The sequence below is a fragment of the Spea bombifrons genome, chromosome 5 (genome assembly GCF_027358695.1).
Source record: "Spea bombifrons isolate aSpeBom1 chromosome 5, aSpeBom1.2.pri, whole genome shotgun sequence".
Lineage (NCBI taxonomy): Eukaryota > Metazoa > Chordata > Amphibia > Anura > Pelobatidae > Spea > Spea bombifrons.
Window position 1 is genome coordinate 91,668,716 of NC_071091.1, and position 16,564 is coordinate 91,685,279.

The following is a 16,564-nucleotide window of genomic DNA, read 5'->3' on the forward strand; positions in this document are numbered from 1 at the left end:
TGAAATATCCTATTTTCTCTATGGAATTATTTTTAATAATCATTTATAGATGGGGGGGGGACAGAATAACAGAGCCTACCACAAGATGGCGAAACAGAGTTCCTCAGCATCATTCGGTACTGGTCCTAGGGGTTAGATGTTCATGTACCATCAGGAATATTCTCTTTTAAGCCTTCATGGAATTCAAGAACAAGTCAAGAAACATTTTTATTGTTGAAAATGTTTTATTTACTTACAAACCACACATTATTTTATATAGCGGCAACAATGTATGTGGCGCTGCGCTATATATATTCAAAGGGATAGGGCAGGACTAGAAATGAGTGCATTGATATTAGAAGGGCACTGAATTACGTCAGTGATGTGAGTAGGGTTCCAGCAGAAGGTAAATGGCTTTAGATTTTCTATGTCTGCTCTACATGAGCCGCAGACAGGGTGTATATCTAGAGCTCTATGCACCCGCTTTCATTGCTGTGGTTAATATGACTATGGTGCGTATTCGTTAATCCATAAGTTTACCGAATGTGAAAAACTAGCATGTTCTCAATGCTAATTTGTTGGAAGGGCCGTTCCTGGGGCACCCAAAGCAGATGCCCCTTCATCAGCGGTGAGCGAGGTGCCCGTCACGCAGACCACCGGAAAATGAAAAACTGCCTTCTGTGTCTTGCGGACCTGATGTGACCCTGAGATGCGGTCTCGTTGAAGGCCGCTGTCTTTCTGCATCGTGTGCTGGACAGTGATGGCGTTTTGGGGGCCGCAGTGAGGGAAATAGCCGACTGCTGGGAGGTAGGAGCCGTGATGGCTTTTTGTGGGGAGCTAAAGGAAATTAATATTGATGCAAAAGAAAGGAAAAGGGCAGACGAGAAAAAAAGGGAGAGGGACTTGAAAACCACATATAAGGAGCGGTATATACATATATATATATATATATATATATATTTCTCCTTTCCTTTTTCACTCCTGCTGTCCTTTTTTGGCCTTGTTCTCAAAGAGACTGAAGGCAAAAGAGGCTACAGGATGTGCTTTCTGTCCCTTGATTCTTGCACAGTTTCTGAGAGAGAGCCGTCGATGGAAGCCATCTGGCTACCTTGTGAGATCTGAGGTAACTAGTTGACCGGCAGCTCCCACGATTCCCAGCAACAGTCTGTCCTGTGACTTCCGTGTCGTGCTGACCGAGCATATTTCTCCGATGATGAACTATAACGATCACACTCTTTATCCGGACAAAGGGCCAGCGTTAAACAGCATCAGCTGAACAGATACTTCCATGAACACAAAGCAACCAGCAGGAGGGTGCAGATGTGCCGTTCCTCAGCCAACCTAAAAAGAGGAGATATTGAGGATATCCTTAAACAGATCATGTGTTCTAAACTGAATTCATTGACAGTCACCACTTCAAACACATTTTAACCGTAAATCCGATCGCAATTTAGGAATCTGAACTGTTTGAGGAAAAAATGCAATAAATGTAACCTGCAGGTATACCCGTACACATTATGAAGAGCCCACACAATGAGGTGCTGCTGCAGGAAAAGCTTGTCTGGCCCTGTATAATGTATAGTTAAATTAGTGACATTTCTCCAGTGCTTCCTTACCCATCATACAATCTACAGGGCCGGCTCAGCCCTTCTTGCGAGAGACGCTTACTAGGTTGGTGAAAAGCGAAGTGAGAGAGAGTTAAAACCACAACTCCCCTGAAACCCACCATTTAGTGAATAAACCCCTCTCTGATCAAAGATTGGGTTGAGGACACGGTTTTCGGGGAACTGTTTGTTCATGTCAGCTCACCAATTATACATTTTGAAGGGCCAACCCGGGCTGTCTAATCCAGCATCATAGTTTAAGCTGTGGCATAGAAGAGCCCTCGCCAATTTACCCACGGAGGTGCATAGAGAGACGCTCAGATTATTTGGCACCAATTTATTGGGTATGGATGCCAGCCAGATAGGAGAAAAGGGTAGGTCGGCTATGAAAGGATGAAGAGGGACTACAGTATTGTTGGGAATGGGAATCACTGTGTTTATAATATGTTTTATTTCAAAAGCTAACATTTAACCTGGTTACGGTTTCATACATGGAGTAATCTTCAATACACGCAGGTGTCTTCTATGACATTATGAGGGATCCCTTTCTGTGATCATTCTATACGTTTAATCGTTTTGTTGGAGCTATCATACGGATCCAGTTGAAGCAAAGGTAACGCTGGCTCTGGAAGTCGCAGTACATTGTAGGGCACAAGTCGGTTAAAAACCACAGAATATGTATTTATAGCTGCTTGGGTAATAGTAGCCGGCTGCAGCCCTTTGTGTCAGTTTCTGCACTGTGCAAAATGTCCCACACCATTAACCCTTTGAGTTTCACTAGTGATGAATAACTTTACTCTCCGTAAATCTGATGGATGAAGCTGGGTTTGGTGGACGCCAGAACGCTACCAACCGGAATGCATGGTGCCTGCTGTAAAGTTTGGTGGAGGAGAGATAATGGTCTGGGGGTTGTTTTTTAGGGGTTGGACCCCCCCAGTTCCAGTGAAGGGAAATGTTAATACTACAGCGTGCGAAGACATTTAGGACAATGCTTCCAACTTTGTGAGAACAGTTTGGGGAAGACCTTTTTCTGTTCCAACAGGACTGCACCCCAGAGCTCAAAATAAAGACATGGCTGAATGAGTTTGGGTGCATTGCTTTTAAATACAGCCATGGTTAGAGAACCGAGACCAGGGGAGGGCTGGCAATTTCTGGCCTGAGGAGCAGGTACCACTGATTGGCATCTTGGCCCTTTGTCCCTCCAAATAACATATACAGCATCACTCACTCACACATACACTAACACACACAAACTCACTTCACACACACAAATTTACACTCCATCACACGCCTAATCTTGCCTGGAGCTCTTCCTTGTGGCTTTTACTGGGGGGTCAGGTAACGTCACATTACGCGACCCCACTTCGCTCCTTCATCCAGGAGTGGACCAAATAATCTTGGACCTGCCGGGAATGCAATTGCCTCCCTGTCCCCCGGAACGTGCATCTTTTCACACTGAGTCGTGAGAAATCGTGCAACCCGTGTCTGTGTAATCTCAAAGGGTTACCACAATCCGGAGTAACGATAACACCTTCTGTAGGTACTGACATTAAAAGATGTAAGTGAGTATTGTGCAGGCTGTTTTCCCATATTGTTGCCCCACAGTATGAGTGATGCATAAACCTGTTCAGAGAAATTACTCCGTTTAATTATACATCCCACATGCTGCAGGGGCCCCTAGAGATATTTGTGTGCCTCTGTGTGTGCCTGCCTAGGGGCCACTGGAGATATTGGTATGCCTCTGTGTGTGCGTGCCTAGGGGCCCTGAAGATAGTATTCTTCTGTGTATGCATACCTAGGGGCCACTGGAGATATCGGTGTGCTTCTGTGTAGTTATGCCTAGGGGCCACGGGAGGGCCTTAATCTGGTAATGTTTATGTGAGGCTGCATCAACTTCTGTGTTGGATCAATGAAATATTCACTAGAAATTCCTAAAAAGTTCCATCCAAAGCCGCAGTATTACCGTATAATCCAGTAAGTGCCCCGGGGATGTGCTAGAACTGCCTCCAGCCAGGCACTGCCCAGACCCAACAAACACATTCCCTGCCCAGGCTGAGCTAATCATTATTGAAGCCAATGTTGCCCACTGGAGCGCTCCCCCCCCACCTCTGGCCCACATGAGCTGTCCGATCTGGCCCCCAGCCAGGGATGTATAAAAGAGCTGAGCTTGCCTGCTCGGGACAATGAAGCAATCTGGGGTGGAGGCGGTGGATTTACCCCCATGACGTCACGGTCAGCCTGCCTTATCCATTGGTGGCCAACGCAGAGCCCAGATGCTTTATAAGAGAGCGCAGTTCCCAGCGATCCTCGCAGTACTCGCTACACACCTTAGTGCATCTCTACCTGCAGCCAGGTCATCATCATCATCATCATCATCATCATGGTGGATCAATTCGTGGGCACCTGGAAGCTGTGTGACAGCCAGGGCTTTGATGAGTACATGCAGAGCTTAGGTAAGGATGAGCGAATGGTGAGAGCCGGTTAATGTGGGATCGGCACCTGTAGCCTGCAGGCTGGGTCTGCACCAGTATGGGGCATTTAAAGATCCTGGGACCTATGGTGGGCAAAGTAAACCTGCATGCGGGGACCGAGTCTGTGCAGTGCTGCAGTGATGTCTGTGCAATGATGCGATCGCCGGGACCCCTGTATTCTGTGCGGAGAGTGAGACTGGGATGTACTGGTACCCAGCACACCTGTAACGGTGCGGAGGCTGGACTGGTACCCGCACCGTACGCCCGGCTCACAGCCCCGCATACTCTGCTTGGCACCCGAAGTCGGACACGTGTGAGCGATTTCACCCTCTGCGACTTATCAGCAGGTACTAAGGCTCTTTAACCCTTTGCGATCTGTCCCTTACTGCCACCGGAAAGTTCCGTCGCTCGCGGTTGCAGAAAGTGTCGCAATCCTCATTGATACTGGATGCAGATCTAAAGCAGCATCAGCCCTGCTCTCATATAACAGCTTCTGGGTGTAAGCCTGAACTCTGATGTGAATATTTTGGGGCCACCTCCTGATATATATAAATTGTGTGTGTGTATATATATATATTTATATAATTGTGTGTGTATAATAAGATTGTATGTGTGTATATATATATATATGTATATAATTGTGTGTGTATAATATGATTGTATGTGTGTGTGTATATATATATATATATTTATATAATTGTGTGTGTATAATAAGATTGTATGTGTGTATATATATATATATATGTATATAATTGTGTGTGTATAATATGATTGTATGTGTGTGTGTATATATATATATATATGTATATAATTGTGTGTGTATAATATGATTGTATGTGTGTGTGTATATATATATATATATATATATATATATATATATAGCATTGGTCTGTAGGCATCTGGCAGCCCTCTCCTGATTGCTGTCTTTCTAGTATCCTATAGGAATCTACTCGCATTAACCCGCAGAAAAATCATTTTATGACATGAAAATTCTATAAAACAGAACTATTTGGTCCATTTTTTCCTGTTGTAAACATATAACTGTGAGGAGGTTATCACTTGGTGATGACTTAGAATTGTTGCTTTTTAAGTTTTTGCAAATAAACTCCTTAGCCTGGATATTTGGGGACTCCTGATATCAGGAGCGGCTGGTGTGATCATGTCTAATGCCTGAGAAGCAGGAGGCTGGTTATTACTCCCAGTTATTACTGCAGTTATTACTCCCAGGTGCCTTGGCATTCACTACAGTAATTATTTACTGTGGTTGCCCTTAATAATCATATCTAGATTTGTTGTGGAGGACAAGCTGAGGAGTGCCCCGCGGGTGCAGCGAGACTCCCTTTTCTGTTACAGTTATATCACGGCTCAATGACTTTTGGGCATGTTCCATATTTATTTTATATAGCACCATCATATTCCGCAGCGCTGTACAATAGGCTCTATTCATCTTTAGAGGTGGAGTCATGGATCTCCTTGATTCTAAGGTTTGCCATGTCCTGTGTTATACAAATATTCTGGGGCATTGCTTCATACTGGCTGGGTGTGATAAGAGTCATTACCACTCATTTATGAAAGTATTCATAAACTGATGTAAAATGTTTATGAATCGGTACTGTTGGGAGAGTATCTTAGCATTTTTGGTTTTGAAATACCAAGCTAAATGGTCCTTAGATTTCTTACACCTTTGCTACAGAATCTGATGTTCCACCAAATTTTTATTGCAGGCGTTGGTTTTGCCACAAGAAAAGCAGGTGCTATGGCAAAGCCTAACGTGATCATTTCTAAGAATGGTGATGAGATCTGCCTGAAGACAGAGAGCACTTTAAAAACCACAGAAATGAAATTCAGACTGGGGGAAGAATTCGATGAGACCACAGCAGACAACAGGAAAACAAAGGTGGGATCTTGAGCTTTGTAGTCCACCACGTGGCATTGACTGTGGCGAGTGCTACTGTTTAGAAATAAAATATGAAGCGCTTCTATAGAAGTAACCTTGCAGGTACCTGTCTGCTCCGAGGTAAAATGGATAAGATGTCAACTAAAAAGGAGTATCCGGAGCATCTGATGCACATTAAAGTGACAAAAAGGCGCACCCAGATGCTTAATCTCTTTTGTTGCGTCAATGAGTCACCAGGCATATGGCAATACAACCAGCCCATACTCAGATGACTAGGAATTAAGTGGACATTAACTTTACATCTGCTCAGAAATGGCTGGGACTTGTTACTTGCAGGGTGTGCATGTCATACAATTTTAGGGAGATTACTAGACTTAGATATTTTTTTTTCCTAATTGCCAAATGGAGCTACAAATTAGAAACGGCTAATGTTCTGATAACTCGGATAGTAGTTGGCTTTTAACTTAGTTTTCTGTGTTTTCCTTCTTTACCCAAAGCAGAAACGTATACGTTAAATATCTAATGGGACTTTGTCGAGGGCTATGCTTCCCTTAAGTGGGTCTTCAGATATTTTGAAGGACTGGAGATTAGTCCTGCCCCATAGTAAGGGAGCAACATACTATATGTGATTGTATGTGTGTGTGTGTGTATGAATGAATTAAAACAGCAGACTGGGGAGCAACAGAATGTGTATTTATAAATTTACAGATGTAGGTAGTGGAACAGCTATGAAGAGCTTTAGGTGACTGTCAGGATTTTAAACTGAGTCTAGATGTGTAAAGAAGATTGACGTAGAGATGTTAGTAGAATGATGGGTAAGGGGCCTGGCAACATCATTCATGATGGATTGTGAGGGGGAAGACAGCTTCTTTCTAATTGTTATAATAGCATTCTTCAGATATAGAAAATAAACATGCCACCAGAGTTGGGTTTCTTTATGTGGATCCAAAAACTTGTATGTTTGCAGACTGTTATAACTTGTGACGATGGAGTACTGACGCAAGTCCAGAAATGGGACGGCAAAGAGACTACAATCAAAAGGGAACTGAAAAACGGACAGCTGGTGGTGGTAAGTTGGACCTAGTAGTTCTTTCCTAGTAGTTATTTTGTGGTAACTGTATACCCTTCAGTGTACTAAATATCCCAAGTGACTCAATATATTGCCTGCAGCTAGACTCTGACCATGTTAAAGGGTCAGAAATTATTTAAAAAAGCTAAGAAAGATGAAATCTGATTGGCTTCTTATTTTAACCAATCATAACACTTGAAAAGCCATTAACCGCTTCTGGTGACAACAGGCCTTGAGAATCATTAAAGGTTGTTATTGTACTTGAACAAAACTCACGCTTCTTTAAGAAACTTTTTTAGTTGTTGTGTCTATGGCAACAGCCTATCGGTGCTTGCATTAGTGTTCCATGACAACTAATTGTTCACAGCACAAAAAAAAGATTAGTGTGAAGTTTGTCCTGAAATTATTCATGGGCATCCAGCAGTAGTAGGAACGGTGCTTATAATTGTGCATTCAGTTTAGCATTTAACTCACCATATGCCGAATTACATATTCAAGAACAAGTGTTCCGTATCTTCTGCAGAACTAAAAAGAAAAAACTTTTTTAGTACCCGGTGTTAAAAAATGATACCTTTGTCTGTTTCTTTTCTCCAGACCTGTACCATGGGAGACGTGAAATGTGTCAGACTGTACGACAAGGTGAAAGCCTAAGACATCATTCTTAAAACTAGATGGAAGCTACATAAGGGCAGCTCAGTTCAATGAGCCATGTGCAACTGTTCAACACTATACCTGCTTCAAACCTATTTTTATTAATCAGATTAACTATTATGTAAAGTTGTACATCAAATTGGTGGTGTGTAAATGATCTGAAATACTGTGAATCTGGAATAAAATTTTGTCACACCCCTGACTGACGAGCCACCTGTTGTTTAATAGGCTTCATTCTTCTCCGCTCACTATACTATCCCTGACAATCTACGCTTTAATCATTCTGCTACTTAAACATTAGTATGAGTGCTACAGCTTACTGCGCATGGTTTGTACCAAATGGAAAGCTACACCTGTAAGGGTCAGTTTTTGGTGATTTTAATGAGTTTAATTCTTTATTGCTAAGGAACACAACATTTAGCGTCTAATGTAACTTTTAGTCCTAGAACACTATTCAATAAATACTAGATATGGTAACAATGACTCCATATACATTGTTACATTGTGTACTTAACATTCAGGGTTTAACTGAATGTTGGGATTGTAATTTGCTAAATCTACATTTTTGGTAAAGGTTTGCTTTTTTTTATCCTTCTATTTTTCTCCTGAGGACGAAAGGAAACTAACAAGGTAATCAGGAAAGCTGCACATAATGTTAAATCTTTAATTCTTCCTTCCTGTTGTGTAATGAATGCATCTTGGAAGGACTGTGCCGTAAATTTTTTGGCACGGCACTGGAAGACTTTTCTTTCGCCGGGTGGATTAATCTTTGTACATGTCATGTACATTGAAGGAAATGGGTGTAGCTGTATTGGCAGGTTATGGGGTTGAATAATTTACCATCCGTGAAGTCGCTGCATCCAGTTTCAGGCAGATTTCTGAGGAATCAATTTTGCAAAGAGACATTTCCAAATCAAAACACATTAAAGGGACATGCATTAAATATATTGCAATAAATCGATTTTTTTTCACCCCATTGTTAATTTGAAACTGTCAACTTTTTTTGAGAATATGTTAGCATACGCAAATTCATTTAAACTACCTTCTTTTAGCTCATTGTGAATGAATGCGTATTCTGATTAATGATAAGAGACTATTTTATCACTAGGGATGATAAGTTGTGTGTGTAGCAAGAATCGGCCCCAGATTCCATCCTCCTTCTCTCAAAGTTGGTTCGACTGGCTCTTTGACAAAATGGGAGGAAAATAGAAAAAAATTCTCAGATTGATATAGCTGCGTCCATACAGGTTCTTAAGATCTTTAAACACTATCGCACAGGTTTATTTAGTGTGCTAAGATATGAATATATTTCAAAAAGTGACAGATCTGCCTTAAGAGTGGGCATTTTTTTTTTTAAAAAAAGCGTTGTAAGATCCAATTTCCCTAGGTTCCTCTAAGACTACATTGAATATAACAAAATAAAAATCAACCAGAATTAATATGATGCGGCATCCAATGATGTTAATATATTTGGAAGAGAGGATGGCCGTCTGTACCTGCACTAGTACCCAATAACTTGCTTGACTGGTTCTGTTCAACTTCATGGAAGGAGTTGGACTTGGGTGAGAATTTTCCCATGGTGGCCATACATTGCATTCAATGGAACCCAGGAGAACTAGCTTTTTACTTAATCCATACTCAAAAAATAGACCTTCTATAGAGCACATTTATAAGATGTGGTAGAGCTCAGTGATCCAAAAGGTTTCGTGAAGCATCTAGTAGTTAAAAAAACATGGCAAATGTACTGAGTAGATACAAAAACTGTGGCCAGACTCGCATAGGCATCTTCTCTCATGCAAACACTCAATGGCCTGTGAATAATGGGGACATGCAAATTCATACGTGTACTGTGACCGTAAACATATATGTAAAAAGACATGCAAAAATGATCACTAGAAAAAATGGTAGCACCGGTTCCTAAGTAATCGTGAACAATCAACATCATTAAGAGGGACATTGGCTCACTTCAGAGTAGTCCTTACGTCTGTAAAGAACTTCAGAGATTTACAGAGCCCGAGTGGCTTTTATTTACTTAGAGTCATTTTTACCAGGAAGAACGCATTAAGATTTTTCTCGTTTTTCAAGTATGTTCTGGACAGCATTTACAATTCTAACAATATGGGACATACAGCTACATATACTGTATAAAATACACCGAGACAGACATTTTCAGGGATCTTAAACAGGAGGAAGATGTTTTAAATAAAATTCTACCTCCATTAGTAGTTATTATGCTTGGTGTCATGGTTGGATGCACACCAGAGCGGCACAAGCACAAGTCTGAAAAAGAATTATACGCTATATGGAGAAATATTATTTTTTACAGATTTTACATTTATTATTATTATTATTATTGGTAATATATGGGCTTCAATAACAGAATACAAACCTCCTCTCCCCAAAAAGTTACTGATTTTATGTGTTTTTGAATATGTGCCACAGGAATTAGGAAATAGGTGGAGTGTTGGATGAGAGCCTGTAGTATAAGAGTTCAATAGTATCATAAGGTTTAATTAAAATAAAAATCTGAAATACATTCTTTTCAGCTCTTGGGTGACATCATTTTACGCATACATTTTTTTATGTTAGATTTACTTTATTTTTTTAGCGCAGATATAGTACATAGTGATCTTTTTTGTGTTGTTTGTACTCTATCCCAAGAGCATACTTTATGCCAGAACCGGACAGGAATAACTCCTGTAGATAAGGTTGATGATAAAACCAGCCAATTCGAGTAAGACATGCCAAGTAACGTACACTCATTATTTAAAGCCGGAGATTTCCATGTTTTAACACTCAGAGACAAAATAGGCCAGGTGGAAATCTGGGTGGAAAACATGAAACCACAACATGAACCCGAATAACCCAGACGCATAGCTGAGGGACAATGATCAGGAATGCCTCCCCATTCGTATATGAATTAAAACAAGAGTATGCTGGCGAATGAATTATACAAGCAGAATGGGAATTGAGTGTAGATATTAAGAAAGTATTTAGTTGAAAACTAATAATAGGCAGTGCTAAGCAATGTATTTAATGAGCACCAATGGTTTATCCAGGCAAGATGCTAAATATTTTTTCTTGCTACAAATGTCATGATTGTCTATAATGCCTGTATCATTTCAGAAATATGTGACTTTTTGTTTGTGCATTATGGTATTTATTCCACATATCCGCTACTCTTTTGTGTTTATGAAGAAAAAAAAAATTGGCTTTGGTCCAGTTCCCTCCAGATGGAAAGTAAATGTTCCAGTAATATCAATATATGATCCAAAATAACCACTGGATAAAGGGCAATTCCCTGAGGTGTAATTGTACTGAAAGTGTTTATATACACAGGGCATGTTCACAAAAATGTTACATTTTTAAACAATAGATGCTCTGCAAAAAGAAAATCTATGCTTAATACAGAAATGCCCCAAGCTGCGCCTATCAAAATAAGACATATTACACACAGAAAACAATCACACGATGTATGATATGTGTAAGGCCGCCGGGTGTGGTAGGAATGTGTTATCCAACATTTTACTGACAAAAAAAGGCAACTTTGTGTAATAAAGATTCACATTTTTCTTCTGGAATAAAAGTCCATTGATAAAATATGTCATTGCTCCTTCTCTGAATTTCGGATAACTTGCTTTTCGCATCTGCAATACGCCTCCAATACGGCCTCATGTCCTAGAGTAGAGTTTCTTAATGTCCCTCAAATACTCCCAAAAGAATATGTTTCCAGGATCTCCCCAGAGGACCACAGGCAAAAAGTACTCAATGGCTAAAGCCTTGTAGAGTGTCAACCTCAATCATAAGAATGAACATGAGGAACTCTCGCCTAGTATATGTGAACGGCTTTAGATTCAGAACTTTAGGGCACCGAGGAAGACGTACTTCACTACTTCACATATATAGATATAACATAACAGTACAGTGTATTCCCTATATAAGTGGATCTCCACCACTGGGCCCTGTTACCTCTCTCCAGCCTCATCAGCGGAATTTCCGCCTCTATTTTGATAGATATTGGTCTATAGTAAAACCAACTAGTTGCATTCCCACTAAGGATTAAGTTAAGTGGGTTTCCCAAAAAAGTACATTCCCCCCATCATTTGCAGATCTGAGTAAAACTTAGAAGCTTCATAAAGATAATTTGCCCTAAATGAAGAAGAGCCTAGAGATCCCTTTCATGACCTGCTGCTAAATGAGCAATTAAATGTATTAATATGATAAAAACAACCACATTTACTGGAAAAGTGAATATTTTACACTTATTATAACATTTTAACAACATTTTTAACATGTTTAACGTGTAAGTGTATTAAGTGATTTTGCAATCTATTGAGTTTGATAGCGTTTAAAATCCTGGATCTTGGATCATATAAAATATTTTTTAGTCAATTTGGCCAAGATGGATTTGCTATTTTTAAGTAGCAAAGAGACAAGGGGCAAATTCACAAGAAGCCTGTAATATAGCAATTCCCACAATCCCAGCGGCATGCATTCTTCTGATGTGAAATAACATGGTTCCATAAAGACACATCCTGGAAACATGTCCATTCATTACCAAGAAATTAAGTCAGACTTATTTTCCACATGCCAGGGAATTGACATGGATGTGTTTTCTAAACAACATTTTGATGCTCTGCATAATGAGTTATTATTGTCAGGATTTAAATATGCATTATGCAGCGCCAGATCAGCTTCTATCGCAGGAAAATCCCCCCTGAGATTGGCAATACATAATGCATACTGAAGCTGATGACTTTGGGAGATATGTATTTAGTGAATACACCCCTAAGTACCACGATGGCATCAGAGAGAATTGCAACAGAGATAAATGGAAAGATTTCCAGGCAGCTGCAGGAATTAATGTTCTGGCAGCAAACCCTCGTCATGATATTCCGGGTTTTAATGAGGTGGCAGAACACGGCATGATGGCGTAATGTCACAATAGTCTGAGACCATTTTACACATTCTCTTCAGTGAGCGCTGGTGGGTAGTCACCAGGAAGATAAAAAATTTTACACATGACTTTTCCAAAACTTTCTCTCACATAATGTGGTTAATAAAATCTGTGATTGCTCAAATTCTTACTGTTTTCGCTGTGGTCTAGTTGACGGCCTCAACGAATATTTCTGTTCAGTTTCTACAGAGGAAAATGACTCATGAGTCATGTGATCAGTGGCGACTCTAGAAACAATATATAGGGGGGGCACACAAGATACCACAGTCAAACTGGGGGGGCATTAATAATTTCCACCATTAAATCATACCACTGAAAAAACACACATATATATATATATATATATATATATATATATATTGCCAAAAGTAATGTGCTATGGAATGATACTTTTGTTATTGGACAATACAATACTTGATCATTCAACATGGGAAGCCTGAAGCCACAATTTAGTGCGACTAATCCTTGAAATCCTTTAAACAACACAATACCTTAACTTTTGCACTAAATGATTTCAGGGCCTAATATTAGATCCTGCTGCTGATATATATATATATTAGCCCCTGCTGCCCATATATATTAATATTAGCCCCAGTTGCCGATATATATTAATATTAGTCCCTGCTGCCGATATATATATATAAATATATAAATATTAGACCCTGCTGCCGATAGCAGGTATAGATCAACACATTAACACACAAACCCAGCTTTGCATGTATAGATCAACTGAAATTCACTTGTGATCTCAGCACTGAAGGTATATATCAAATAAACAGAATCAGACATACAAATCCTGTATTTTCAGGTATACAATAATAGTATATGAAACGTAGCATCGCAGGTATAGATCAAATAAATACATGGAAACAGCATTGCAGGTATTAATCAACTGAACAAGACATACAAACCCTGTATTTGCAGGTACACATAAATCATGTATGGAAACATAGCATAGCAGATATGGATCTACAGAATAACACAGAAACCCAGCTTTGCAGGTACAGATCAATTGGAATTCACATAAAAACACAGCATTAAAGGTATATTTAAAACCCCCTAAATTACAGGCATAGATCACAGGTTGCACACCCCAAAGCAAGCCCTGGCGTCCACACTGTCCACATAGAACCTGACCAGCACCCAGATAACACACATAAGATTTGCCATCTTTGTCCCATATACACCCTGCCTGTGCCATCTTGTTCCCCAAGGCTCAAACATCCTGCTAGTGCCATCTTTGCCCTTCCACAATTATACATCTATGATACACACAAACACATTAACTCATGCTCTCCCTCATTCAGACAAATCATCCACATATTAACTCATGCTCTCCCTCATTCAGACAATTCATCCATTTTAAGAAACTACACCCCTTGGAGCTTCAAATGAGGGGCTACATGTATTTCTAGGACAAAAGTTGAGTGCACAAATAATGATGGAATATGTCGCTTTGGCTAGAAAATATGTTTTTTCTATCCATAGCGACATGTTCATTTGTGTCTAGCGCACTCCAGGTTTGTACTAGAAACACATGCAGCCCCTCATTTGATGCGCCAAGGGGTGTAGTTCTTGCAAATGTGTACTTTTTGTGCCATAATTTAACTTCCTACATGAGCAGTAATGCCACGTCAAGGCTTCAACCCTAATTACTGATCATTCACACGCCTTTGATATCTCCATTCACTCGCAGAAGCACACACCATACTTTCCATACATTCACTCACAGAAGCACACACACCATTCTTTCCCCTTACAATCCCAAAGAAATGATTGTAAAGGGAGAAAAAAAAAATCACTTTTACAGCAAAAATAAGTTTTGCTGTAAAAATGCAAGGCGCTCCAGGGATGAGATGGTTACTCACGTACCGCACAGGCTAAATGGATGATTTTAATAATATTTGCAGTTCATCAGGATTTCAAAAATTGCCTCCCTCTACCGTTGGCTAAATTTAACCCCATGATCAAAGGGATCATGGGATTAAAAATTAGTATCGGCCATTTTTAAAAAGGGAATGTGACTTTTTATAGCTATATGATCGCTGTGGTAACATTGGCTATCACAGTGATCATTTAGCTAGAATACTTAAACTTTTTTTTTTTTTTAAAGTTTAACTACTTTATGTTTAAATCATTTTTTTTACATTTTTATTTTTTTAACTTAATATTTTTTATTATTTATTTTACAATCTATATACCATTGGAAAGGTGAGGCGATTACCTTTCCAACGGTATATGTTGGAGGTCTGTAGCTGCTTAGATGCCTGAGATATAGGCATCTAAGCAGCATGCCCCCATACCGCTTTAACTGACAATTGTCGGTTATTAATAAAGTTGCGCGGTGACGTCATCGCGTCATTGCGCGTGCCGTCACCGGCCGGATCGGGTGGGCCCGGTGATGCCCTTCGGGGTAGGTGGTGATGGAGGTCCACAGACCTCCATCAAGGTAAGACAGTGCTAGTGACGGCATGGTGCCGTCGTTAGCACCTGACTGGGACTGCTAGCGACGGCACCATGCCGTCGTTAGCAGTCAAGGGGACTGTCCTGGGTGGCTTCAAATTCAGCGGGGGGGCATTAGGGGGGGCAAGGAATATCCTAGGGGGGGCAATTGCCCCCCCTTGCCCCCCTGTAGCGACGCCACTGCATGTGATACAAAGTTTATAGTAGAAGAAGTTCTACTTCGGTTGTCCAAGGTAAAGACAAACACAGTAGGTTGATGGAGCCTGATGAGATGCACCTCAAGTTATTAAAAGAGCTTGGTGGTGTACTAGCAAAACCATTAACGGATTTATTTAATGGATCATTGGTAACGGGAGTCGTCCCAGGGGATTGGAAATTAGCGAATGTTGTGTCCATTCACAAAAAGGCAGTAGGGAGGAGTCGGGCAACTACAGGCCAGTAAGTCTTACATCTGTAGTGGGAAAATTAATGGAAACAATGTTAAAGGATAGGATTGTTGAACATATGAAGTCACATGGGTTTCAAGATCAGAAAGAACATGTGTTTAATTCTGGGAGATCAGCCAAACTAATATTATTGATTTATTTCATTGGGTGAATAATTGATCATGCAGTAGATATTGCAGATCTGGATTTCAGTAAGGCTTTTTGACTCTGTCCCACATAGAAGACTTCTCCATAAACTGCAACCTCCAAGCTTGGATTCCAATATTGTTGAATGCAGTGATGTAACTCCAGGGGTTGCTCATGCCGTTGTACAGAGCACTGGTGAGACCTCACTTGGAGTATTGTGTACAGTACTGGAGATCATATATCCAGAAGGATATAGATACTTTGGAGAAAGTTCAGAGAAGGGCTACTAACAATGGTTCATGAATTACAGGATAAAACTTACCAGGAAGGGTTAAAGGATCTTAACCTATATAGCCTGGAAGAAAGACGTGACGGGGGGGTATGATAGAAACATTTAAATACTTAAAGGGAATCAACAAGATAAAGGAGGAGAGTATAGAATATAAAAGAAAAAACTACCGCAACAAGAAGACATGGTCTTAGAGGGGTGAAAGTTTAAAAGTAATATCAGGAAATATTACTGTACTGAGAGGGTAGTGGATGCATGGAATCTCCTTGCTAATAGAAGTGGCAGATGTTAATATTGTGAGTTTAAGCATGCAGACTTGATGGACTGATCGGTCCTTATCTCCTGACACAGATATGTTTCTATGTATGAAATATATATGAATAAGCTTAATTGAAGTGATATTATTTGCATGTTTGCATGGAAAGGAAATGATAGGATGGGAAGTGCTGTATTCTAAACGTGTTTCATCAAATACTGGAATTACTAGTTACATAGCATGTTTCACAGCTCTGAGATCTGAAAGCAGGTTTTAAGATTGTGAAAACTACAAACCAGAACTAGAATTCTTTTCCTTATTACACAGGTTTAGCCAGCCTTTTAAAGCATTATGTA

The 16,564-nt window shown here is 40.2% G+C and overlaps 2 protein-coding genes across 3 annotated transcripts in view; one reads left to right on the forward strand and one right to left on the reverse strand.

Annotated features, from left to right (window-relative positions):
- LOC128497813 (myelin P2 protein-like) overlaps window positions 1-7,873 on the forward strand; it is a 118,578-nt gene extending 110,705 nt beyond the window's left edge. Inside the window, exons 2-5 of one of the 2 annotated variants that reach the window (XM_053467991.1) lie at window positions 3,953-4,036; window positions 5,779-5,951; window positions 6,919-7,020; window positions 7,615-7,873. In XM_053467991.1, the coding sequence (XP_053323966.1) occupies window positions 3,964-4,036; window positions 5,779-5,951; window positions 6,919-7,020; window positions 7,615-7,671 (405 nt within the window). In that variant the 5' untranslated portion in view covers window positions 3,953-3,963 and the 3' untranslated portion in view covers window positions 7,672-7,873. Of the gene's footprint in view, window positions 1-3,933; window positions 4,037-5,778; window positions 5,952-6,918; window positions 7,021-7,614 lie in introns of those variants that run through there. The other variant, XM_053467990.1, reaches the window with a different exon arrangement.
- Window positions 1-16,564, reverse strand: part of ZFAND1 (zinc finger AN1-type containing 1) — a 99,424-nt gene that overhangs the window by 22,809 nt on the left and 60,051 nt on the right. The gene's annotated exons all lie outside the window — the stretch shown is intronic.